This window comes from Apodemus sylvaticus, chromosome 11 (genome assembly GCF_947179515.1).
Source record: "Apodemus sylvaticus chromosome 11, mApoSyl1.1, whole genome shotgun sequence".
Taxonomy (NCBI): domain Eukaryota; kingdom Metazoa; phylum Chordata; class Mammalia; order Rodentia; family Muridae; genus Apodemus; species Apodemus sylvaticus.
Window position 1 is genome coordinate 80,912,703 of NC_067482.1, and position 10,803 is coordinate 80,923,505.

General features: G+C 54.3%; 1 protein-coding gene across 3 annotated transcripts; it reads right to left on the reverse strand.

Annotated features, from left to right (window-relative positions):
• Positions 1-557: 557 nt before the first annotated feature.
• Positions 558-9,841, reverse strand: Polm (DNA polymerase mu). Of its 3 annotated transcripts, none has more exons than XM_052198810.1 (11): positions 9,779-9,841; positions 8,136-8,316; positions 7,642-7,740; positions 7,369-7,539; positions 6,695-6,766; positions 4,066-4,186; positions 2,053-2,185; positions 1,814-1,916; positions 1,469-1,714; positions 1,297-1,380; positions 558-1,148 (listed from the first exon to the last, which is right to left on the reverse strand). In XM_052198810.1, exons 2-11 carry the CDS (start codon positions 8,292-8,294, stop codon positions 1,062-1,064), a joined length of 1,275 nt encoding a protein of 424 aa, XP_052054770.1. In that variant the 5' UTR covers positions 8,295-8,316; positions 9,779-9,841; the 3' UTR covers positions 558-1,061. The 3 variants fall into 3 exon arrangements, with proteins under 3 accessions (XP_052054770.1, XP_052054771.1, XP_052054769.1); XM_052198811.1 differs by lacking the exon at positions 9,779-9,841 and adding an exon at positions 9,332-9,628; XM_052198809.1 differs by lacking the exon at positions 9,779-9,841 and adding an exon at positions 9,332-9,414 and having other exon boundaries at positions 8,136-8,311.
• Positions 9,842-10,803: the final 962 nt, after the last annotated feature.

Consider the following 10,803-nt stretch of genomic DNA (forward strand, 5'->3'; position numbering starts at 1 on the left):
TAAGTGTACGGCAAGGCAAGGGACTTTAGAGCACTTGAAGATACCAGGACGGTGTGACCAGCCAGCCCACTTTAGTGAAGAAGTTGGACACACTGAGCCTGCAAACAGGGACCAGGATTGAACTGGGTAAGTAGGGGGAGGCGTAACTGGAGGGGTACAGCTGAGACTGGAAGAGAGAACAGAAACACCAGAGCCACAGGGCCTGCGTGAGGACTGCAGGGCCACAGGCCTGCTCGAGGATTGTAGGTTCAGAACTGCTGCAGAGCTGTTAGGGGTGGCAGCGCACCACGTGTCTTTAAGAAGCAGGACCTGGGAACCCGTATCTCACAATCTCAGGATAGGGAGACCATTCGGCTGCTGTCCCCGATCCTGCTGAGCTTTAGTACAGCCACCAGGCTGGGCTACAGTCTCTATTCTAGGAACCAGCCCTCCCAGAAGGCACCGCAGGGGCCAGGGATGCACAGGGGATTGTGGGTAGGCAGGCCGGGCCGGCCTAGGCTGGAGTGTGAGGGGATTGGTAGCCAAGGATAGAAGACACAGCGGGGGGGGGGGGGGGGGGAGGGAGTGTGGGGTGGGGTCGGGGGACGATTCTGGAGCTGCGCAGCTTATGAAGTCTGGTACGGGTACCCAGGTCTGCACGGGGTAGTGCCAACAGCGCCAGCAATGGAGATGGCTGTCCCGACAGCCTCCTGCTGCAGCACAGCACTCAGGCAGGCGGCTTGCTTCTGTGCGCCACCTCATTGCTGGAATACTTCTCATATCAAGCCCAGGGCAGGGACGTAGGTCTCTTTTCTGGCACGTTGAATGGGGTCCTCTGCAGCAGACAGAGCAACCACAGCTGGACTGGAACCAAGACGTGAGACTCTGCCACAGGTCCATGATGCGTGAACTGCGGAGCGCCCCTGACTGTGAGGTGTGTAAGTTGGCTCGGGGTCATACTCTACTGTCCCAGGAGGTGACAGCTCTATTTGCACAGGTGAGGCCATGGGGTGGCAGTGCTCCTCTGGAAACTGTCCGGGTCAGGGGAGAGGCTGGCAGCCCCTCAGTAGGCACTCCTCAGTTCAGGCATTTCTCTGCTCTGGGGAAAGGTACTTAAGGCCCAGGAGTCTGAAAACATCTTCCTCAGAAGTCGCATGGAAAACTCTCCTCTGCGAGGGACAAGCGCGTTAGTGGCTGGGGCCCAGGCCATACTATTGTGCACAGTGTATATTACCTGGCAGTGTGCACCATATTTGAGATTGTGGACTAGATTTGGGTTATAGGACCTGTTTCTTATCGTAGTTCCTGGAGACTTACCTGCTCAGGATCAAAGAGCCCATGGCTGTTTAGCCACAGCCCCTTCTCTTGCCGGCTGAACCGCCTTAGCTCCCGCTCAAAGAACTGAGGAGAGAGGGAAGGGACAACTTCCTTTAGTAGGGCTTGTCCACCACAGTCCCAGGCCTCAAAAGGGACTGTGGTGGCGACTCACCTGGGAGCCAGTCCAACCCAGAAGAGCAAAGGGGAACTGGCTGTTGGGGGTGACCACAAGATCTACCCTCACAGCTCTCCGGGTTTGGCAGGGATGCGAGGCCCCCTCTAAAGCTGTCTGATGGAGTGGTGGCAAGCAAAAGATGCAGAAACTCCTCTCAAAAGCATCCATGGTGGAGTTCCGCCGCAGGTTGTGGGCGGAGTCTGCTAAGTGGCTGCGGTGGTACTGGTGATACAGGACGTGTCCCTGGGGGAGGGGAGGCAGGTGTGGCCTGGCGTGCCATGGTCAGGGAGGGCAGAGGCCTGGTCAGTGGTCACTCCTGGGCAGGACACTGGATGCCCTCACCTGGCTCTGCAGGCAGCTCATCACTCTGGGCAGCAGCCCTATTTCTCGGCCCTCCTCTGGGTGGGTGATAAGGAAGTCGACGTCATGGCCTTGCGTCTTCCCCCTGAAAGAGACAGTCTGATTCTCTGCCCTCAACACAAAGCCATGTTCTTTTAAGTGAGAGGGAGAGAGCACCTCGGTGTCCACAACTCAAGCTGTCCTTAGGAAGGAGTCTGGAGTAACCTCGGAAAGCCCCTTACCTTCGGAAACCGCCGGTCAGTGTGACAGTGGCTCCAGGCAGGGTCTGTCTCACAGCTGCCTCTACCAACTGCTGCAGAACCTCCGCGTCAGCTCGACTAACCGGTGTGCTCAGGTCCTGGTAATACTGGAGCCCTGTGAGCAGCAAACCTGTGTCCCCCACAGAGTCCCATCCCCAAGCCCACAGCAGCTACCACAGCCGGGTGGCTGTAGGAAAGGCAGAGACACAGAGGGAAGAGTTGGGGCCAGAGCAAAGTAAGACCCTTCAAATGGCCTACCTCTCCTTTCAAACTTAAATTCTTATTTTGAGATAACTGTAGATTCGCATGCAAATGAAGAAAACAAGATCCCCTGTGCCCTTTACCCAACTCCCCCACAAACATAGGATCTTATAAAACTCCAGTGAGCAAGTTTGAGACCAGCATGGTCTATGTAGGTACCCGAGGCCTGCAAAGCTTGTGACGCCATACAAGGGACAATCAAGACAATGTATAGGTCTATTGCCAAGGCAACAGCTGCCGTTTACCCAGAATTCCATAGCCTACCTTTACCTGTAATTAAGCCACCAATGGTATATAACTGGGCAGCGCTTCTTCCCCCTCCTCTTTCCTCTTTCCTTTTTCTCTCCTTCTATCCCGCCTGCTACCGCTTCCCTATCTTAAATAAAGCCCCACGTGGAACTGTTTGGCCTGGCATATCTCATTGCGGCTCATGGCTCCCCGCTCGCGGTGCCGGAGTGGCACGTGCCTGAGCAGACAGGACAGTTGCACAGAAACCAACATTTTGGCAAGCCATCCAGGAGCACTCCCGCCCCGCCATCGCTTCTGCTACGCTGCTGCACTCCCTCCCACCCGCACCACTGCTGCCTGTGCCGCCGCCGCCGCCACCCGCTGCTGCCAGCAGCCGCTGCCCGCACCGCCACCGCTGTCACTCCGCAACCCGAGACTCAAGGACTCCAGCGCTAAGGCTTGCCATGAGGGTTGCCTCTGAGCCACTAGACCAAACAGTTCCACACTGTCTATATATAGAGTTTCAGGCCAGCCAGGGCTACATACCAGAGGGCTGGGGCAGAGAGTTTGTTAGCATGTGCCTTATAAGGCCCTAGCTTCAACCCCCGACAGTGCAATCAAACAAACAAAACTCCTCGCACAGAGCCACATGAGACAGTGAATAATGCAGGCAGGATGGAGCCAGCCCTCTGAAGGCTGCAGGTTCTCCACACTGATGAAAGGCAAGTGAGAAGTGCTAAAGACAGGAAGACGTTGGGTACTTCTAGCCCCCTCTCCTTTGGCCCACTCTGTCTTGCCTGCCAAAGGGGCACCACTAAGGGGGTTTAAGCATGAGGAGTGGCAAACCTAGCATGTAGCAAGCCCTTAGTAAAGGCTGCTGGCCATCCTGTCTACCTTGCCCTGGGGTGAGGCAACTGGAGCAGAAGCACCCTGGCGAGGGCACTGGCAGTCATGGTACCTTTCAGCAGTGTCTCCAGCCAAGATCACTAGCTCAACCTGGCACATGTGCTCACACACGTGCTCACACAGAGAGCATGTGTGCTCATCACCTGCCAGCTTCCGGAGGAACTTAGGAATTCCATGCTATCATTTCTCTGTTTTTCCCAGAGAAGGTAACAGGGACTCAGAGAGGTTAGTCTTGAAGCCATGGTTACGTACCTAGCAAATGGAGGAGTGGACTCAAACCCAAGTCTCTGTTATTTCCACTCACTCACGGTGGTGTACGCCAGACACCACATTGGATAGGGAGCCCTAACACACACACACACTGAAATCAAACAGGAAGAAACACGAGGTCCAGATGCCACGGCAGTGCCATGACCACACCCGCTGAGAAAGGGTCATGGCCAACCCTGGGTACAGGGAGGAAGCCACAGGGGCCCCTCGCATTGCTAGGATCCCCCTGCACCAGCCACTGCCCTGCACTCAGGCAATCAGCATGTTCCACACGAGAGCTAAGGGCTTCACTGTGTAGCTTCCAGGTCCAGGCAGCTCTGGGAAATTCACCTGCTTTCTGCTGCTGGGTCAGTCTCTCAGACTGCTCTCTCAGCTGATCTAAGGTTCGCAGTCCTTCCCGGTACCACCGGTCGGCAGTCTTCACCCCAACCCCGAAGACCTGGGTGAAGAGCTGTGTGGAAGAAGGAATGGATGGGTCAGGAGCAAAATCTTCAGAAAGATGCCCCTGACTGAGAGTGTGGTTTTCATGCCCAATGCCACAGGACAAGGACTTGATCCTGGCCAGGCCAGAATACTCTTACAGGGGACTGAAACCACAAACTCTGAGAGTAGCCCCACTAGGGATAGCATATTTCTGCTGCCCAACTATCAAAAAAAACTTCAGTAAGCGCTCGCTCGCTCTCTCTCTCTCTCTCTCTCTCTCTCTCTCTCTCTCTCTCTTTCCCCCTTTATAAAAAGTGCCTCCGTACTGCACAAGCCCAGTCTGTGCTTACAACAGACCTCAAAGAGTTACTCTAAAATACAGGCTGCTCTCTAGTTCAAATGCCAACTGTTCCGTGGAGTCCCGGACTAAAGCACGTGGCCTGCCTTGGGCTAACCACTCAGAGACTTTCACGGAGACTGAGGGCAGCCCCACAGCAGGAAAGGTTAGACACATCTCCTAGCAGTGATGGCAGAGATGTGTTTGTCAAGCAGGTGCAGGAGACCATGTGGCCGTGCATGCCTGTAATCCCAGGATGTAGGAGACAGATGCAGCAAGAGCTGAAACTCCAGGGCAGCCTTGAACTATAGGCGAGACCCCAGGCACAAACAACAAAACGAAGCTGCTGGGGGGGGGGGGTGAGCAGAGGGAGGAGGAGCTCTCAGCCCCGCCCTTCCTCTTTGTGCAGCCATCTCTGAACTCACAGTGTAAAACGGACCACTGTCGCTGCAGTCAACAGAACCTGGCTTTTAAAACCAAGTACTAGCTGACTGAGGTGGTGATGACACCTTTAATCTTCAGCACTTGGGAGGCAGAGGCAGGCAGATCTCTGACTTTGAGGCCAGCCTGGTCTACAGAGTGAGCCGTAGGACAGCCAGGGCTACACAGAGAAACCCTATCTTCAAAAACAAAAACAAAACAAGAATCTGAATGTAGGGCTGGAGAGAAGACTCATCAGTTACCATCAAGGATTACTCACGCTGGGGGCCGGAGTTCAAATCCTAGCACCATGTCAGGTAGCTTACAACTGCCTCAATCTCGGGGGGGGGGGGGGGTCTGTCACCTGGGCCCACCCCACACACACATGCATGCATATATGTAATTTAAAGAATAAATCGACAAAAACGTCTGACATTTGGGTATCGTGGTGCATTCTGGTATCTCAGCATCTGGGAGATGAAGGCGGGAGGAAGGTGGCTTCAGCTACAGAACGTGGTCCAGCCCAGTCTGAGCTGTGTGAGAGACGGTCCACCAAAACCCAAAATAACCCCTGCAAGCCATCCTCTACCTCCACATGTGTGCCAAGGTGTGCTATCCGCCAGATAAATGAATAAACCAGATTTTACAAAATTAAATCGAAAAATGAGTAAAATACTGAGAAAACATGTCTATTATTTGTTTTTAAAAGTGGGCGGGGCCTCATGCCTATAATCTCAGGGAAGGCAGAGGCAGGCCGCTTGCTGGGTTGGAGGCCACTCTCAGCTTCTCAATGAGAAGTCTCAACCCCCTACCCTCAAAAGCAAGCAAGCAAGCCAACAAACGAAACCTTCTAATTACTGGTATGATTTTCTGCTGGCATGGATGTTTTCTAGGACTTCCGGTTGCCCAGGAAGCAGAATGGAGAGGAGACACCTCCAACATCTAGTGCTGATCTCTCTTCCGCCCAGGAAACCCTCACTGGGGCTGGGGCAAGATCACCTCAGTTTGAGCCCCATGCCTGATCTACCCAACATGGCCACAGCCAGGCCCCTACCAAGGCCTCCCTGCCACTCTGACAGTACTTGGCACATCGTCCCACAATACCACAAGCCTCACCCTCCCGGGAGGCCACAACTTACTGCCACAAATCTCAGGCCACTGACCTGACAATCTCCTGCTACAAAAGGAGAGGTGGAGGTGTCACAGCAGATAAAAGGAAGGCACCCACTCAGGCGGCCTCCATACCCTGCTGACAGTGAGTAGGGCCTGGATAAAAGTGCCTCATGGAGACAGGCAGGCCCATACCCGAGACCAGAGATGGAGCCAGGCGAGGTGCCCGCAGCACATGCATGCACACAAATCTTATTTTGTTCAGTGTGCCCTTTTTCATTTTCACTTTCATTTTGTCGGTAGTGGCTTTTGTCTTTTGAAACAAGGTTTCTTTCTGTAGCCCTGGCTGTCCTGGAATTCACTCTGTAGATCAGGCTAACTTCGGAACTCACAGGGATCCACCTGCCTCCTAGTGCCCCCGGGCTCAGTGAGCACTTTAATACATGCGCGAATACTCCATCAAAAAACCAGATGGTGCTGAGTGGTGCAGAAATTTCCCTACGCTCAAAGCAGGCCCTGTCTGCCCGCCTCCCTCTGGCAGCCCCCTGCCTAGCAGGTGCCAGTTTAGCTGCCTTTCCTCGGTGGCTGTCTAGGACCCCAGGGCGGGGCAGAAAGGCCTTTGCTGGCTGTGCTGTGAGCCCTGTGTCTAGTCCCCTCCACGACACGCACCTTCATGGTCTGGTACCTTTCTGAGCAGCGGACTTGTTCCACCTCCTCACATGTTCCACACTCCAGCAGTTCCTGGGATGAGAAACAAAACAAAACTGTGATCCCAAGGCAGAGTTCCCTCCATACCCTGCAGAGAGGGGCTCTGTAGTGATAGGGACCAGCAGGACTTGGAAGTGAAGACCGTGCCCACAGGGTCACCAAAGCTGTCAAGGCACAGCTAGTGTGACAAGGATGCCAGCTATAAAGCTCTTCAGGGCCAGAGAAACGGAACCTGTATTATGTAGGATTAACTCATCATACGCGTCCCAGGATAGACCAATGTTTCCCTTTCAAAACATGTCTGTCTCCATCTGAAAGCAGCTTTTGCCACTATGCGTTCTTCGAGGAAAAGTATCCATAACCCTGGTTCAATGCTGGGCCCTCAATAACCACTCCAGGTGCTTTCTGATACTACCCCAGACATCCTGAAGACACAAGGCCTGCGGCAACCCCTGCTGGGCCACTCATCCGCCCAGGGCAGAGGGACAACTCACACAGTAGGATCTGTACTGTGGCCCTCACAGCCGCGTCCTGTGCGTGCCCCTACTCTCTGACTGAGATTCGAACCAAGTCTCCTGTGGTTCCACCACACCCAGGACTCCCCACTCACCCCATTCACCGAGACAAGCACCGACCTGGATTACTCTAGAGGAGTGTTCTCCAAAGTAGGGCAGCCCGTGCAGCTGGCTCAGAGATGTGACAGCGCAGGGAAGGGACTTGAGCACCGAGGCTGCTCGGTAGAAGGAGAGAAGACGGCCCTCGTTGTCTTCGAAACCTGCTGCCTCTGCCAGCGTCGCCAGAGCCTCCTGCAGGGAGGGCCTTGGTTGTGGGATGAGGTACCTTGCCTCAACCTTTCAGCTACCGACCAGCTCTACCCATGTGGGGATCCGCTCACAGATGCAGCTTACTGAGAGGAGCGGGTTGTGGTGTGTGAGGGGTGTAGGGCGCTGACAGGCGTAAGCTGGGATTGTCACTGAGATTGGGGGCTCTTTTCTGGGCTCAGCTACCTGCAAAGAAAAAAAAAAAGGTAAGGCACAGACATCAAGAAGTCGCAGCAGTGGCGTGCACTCTGCCCCCCAATTCTAGCTATGTGGGCCAGGGACGGGGATCTCAACAGTGACCCTGTCTCGGAGCAGCCTGGCTCCACAGCATCCCAAGGACAGGCTCTTGTCAACTCAGTTCACCCCATCATTCGCTAAGGAAGCAACTCTAATGATAGTAAAAGTAGGTCCCGAGTGGTTAGACCAGAAAGTGGGATGGTCCAGCCTCCAAATCTCTGCTGCTGGGGTCTCTATTGGTTTCCCAGGCCCCCTGCAGTCTTGGAAGAGTCCTCACTCCCGACCTCCTCCTGAGAACACCAAGGACCTACTATTATGTTATCTGTCCCAGCTCACCAGCTCACCTCCAGGCGGTGCCGGGCCTCCTCGGGGACAGGCTGCCCAGAGGCCATGCTCTCTGTAAACCAGCTAATGTCTAGCAGAGCTGGCTGCGGGTGGCCTGGGAGAGGAGTGTCCATGTTCTTCAGCCAGCAGATGGCCTCCTTGGCGGAGGTCCCCTCCATCACCACATGTGTCACCTCTGAGCTGGAAGGAGAGGAGAATGAAACCCAGGGCCTCTGCTGTTCTGCTCCTGTCCCAAGCCTTTGTCCTTGTACTGTGACAGGCCTGCCTGCAATCTTCCAGAAAGCCTTCCCAGCCCCTCCTCGATGAAGGAACACCTCTCCACTGGGGTCCAACAGGGTCTTAGCTCCAGCCTCACTCACAAACCACCTGGACCTGCTATCCGCCATCCGCCACCCTCTGCCCCAGGTGCCTTAGTGCTGGCGCCAGGTGGTTCTGATCTCAATGCTAATTTCTGTTTGGAGACTTGCCTACAAAGCCAGGCTGGCCTGGAACTCTAGCACCCTTGCACTAGACTTTAAGACAGAAGACTCTTGCCCTATTTATTCAAACCCCAGTAAGCAGACTCTTGGACAGCGTTGTATTTTTATTTCCTTTACATTGGAAAAACCACCTTGTCAGGCTGTGGTAAAAATGTAGAGCCACGTGCAATCCAAAGTGTTCTCTCTACTCTTTTAAGTGAGTCTACACTAGTCTTTAGTATTGTTTCATTTGTGGAGGGCGGAGTTGCAAACCAGCCAGCCAGCTAGCTACAGGGGCACAGGCTCCAAATTCCTTTAGTCTCCTCAGTCTCAAAGTTTCCCCACTGCCTCGGGCATGTTCTCTACTGGAGCCATTTTGGTGAGTCTGCAAACTCAGGCCAGCCTTGACCGCCGGCTCACTGGGAGGGAAGGCAGCTAGCAAATATTGCCCCTAACCACTCATCTTCGTATGGCTCTTTAAGAAGCCTCTGACTTAATGGCATCCTTTCAAAAAGAGGAACTCCGGGTTGGAGAACCTTGGTACCGCAACCGCGAAGTACCAACGCTGGCTTGGAATCCAAAGCCGCAGGTGCTGCTTGCTGTCCCAGCAGCTGCGCGCCAGCTCCCGCCCTGGGCCACAGTAAGTCCACACACTGGGGTGACGGGCATAATCACACCAGCCCCCCCGGGGGGGGCTGGCATCCCACCACCGTCCGGCCCTCGCAGGAGCCGCACACCTGTAGACATCTAGGACGCGGAAGCCTTTGGACCGCGCCAGGCGCGTGAGGAAGGCCCGGCGGCTGCGGCCCATTCGCGGCTCCGCAAGATAGAGGGCCACATCCGGGAAGCGCGCCGCAGGCGGCGTGGAAGAGGCTACAGCGCTGTGTGGGGACCCAGCTCGCGCTCGCCGTCGCTTCGGAAGCATCTGGGCACCGACTCGGGAGGCACGGGGGGGCGGGGGGGGGCGGAGAACGAAGGAAGGCAGCAGGGTCAGGAAAGAAGGCGGAAGGAGAGCGAGGAAGGAAGCCAGCGGAGAGAGGAAGTGGTGTCTGCTCTATGCAAACGAGACGCCCTCTAGGATGCTTAAGGCTTCCCTCCTGAATCCCCAGCTCTATGCAAATAACGCCCAAGGACTCTTTTAGCAGAACTGAGCTCAGAGGAAAACCCCAATGGTTTCCGCAGACCTTGGAGGAGCCTGGGTCCGTAGGCGGGGCTTGGCCTCCTACTGGGCGGGCACTTGTCTTCTCTCGGGGGCGGAGTCTAGGCCTCTTCCCCGCCCCGAGGGCGGAGTCTCAGGTTATCCTGGGCCATAAGCAAGTCCTGGACAACCCTCCACTGCCTCTGCTAGTGACAGGGCGCCCACGCGGCTTCCCCTGGGTGAGCAGAGAGGAGCGGATAAGTAAGTCTGAGTAGTCTGCGTGTGAACTGGTGGAGTGTGAAAAAGTTTTCCAATCTATCGAACGGCACTGGGACAGCTGGCGGTCCATTTGGAAAATAGAAATTGGCATCAAGTAAACTGCTTAACATCAAGTAAATTCCAGATGGATCAAATATTTAAATCTGAAAAAGAGACCAAAACTATACTGGTAACACTCGATTTTTTTTTATTTTAAAAACATGTTAGATTTATTTAATTTTAGTTTATTTGTCTACGTGTTTTACTTGCCTGTGTAGCTGTACACCACGTGCATGCTTGGTGCCTAACGAGTGAGAAAGTGTCAGATCCTTGGAATTAAGAAGACAGCCACTGCCCCTGCGAATGGTGGGAATCTAACTCAGGTCCTCTGCAAGAACGAGTGCTCTGAACCGATAAGCCATCTCTCTAGTCCCTTAAAAAAAATCTTTTTTTAAAATTATGTGCTTAGCTGTTTTGTCTGAATGTATATATGTACACCACGTGTACGCCTGGTGCAGGTAGAAATCTGAAGAGAGTGTCTGATCTCCTTGAACTGGAGTTAAGGACGGCTGGGAACTGAACCCTGGGCCCTCTGCATGAGCAGCAAGTGCTCTTAAGTCCTAAGCTATCTTACCAGCCCTGTTGGGATATATTTGTGATCTAAGGAGCACAACCAACTTGGTAATACTGAAGGAAAAGAGTGGAACCACATAGAACCTTACATTTTGGCCCAGCAAAGTGGCACTCCAAGCTGAGAATGGAGGGACTCCATTTTGAGAGTCGGTTGGAACTGGGCAGTGGTGGTGCATGCCT

Coding starts and splice junctions, on each gene's coding strand:
- Polm (XM_052198811.1), bottom strand. CDS start 9,519: ATGCTTCCGAAGCGACGGCGAGCGCGAGCTGGGTCCCCACACAGCGCT. Junction 4,187..6,694: donor AAAGGTACCAGACCATGAAG/GTGCGTGTCGTG, acceptor TCTTCCACACAG/CTCTTCACCCAGGTCTTCGG. Junction 2,186..4,065: donor GACCCAGCAGCAGAAAGCAG/GTGAATTTCCCA, acceptor TGCTGCTCACAG/GGCTCCAGTATTACCAGGAC.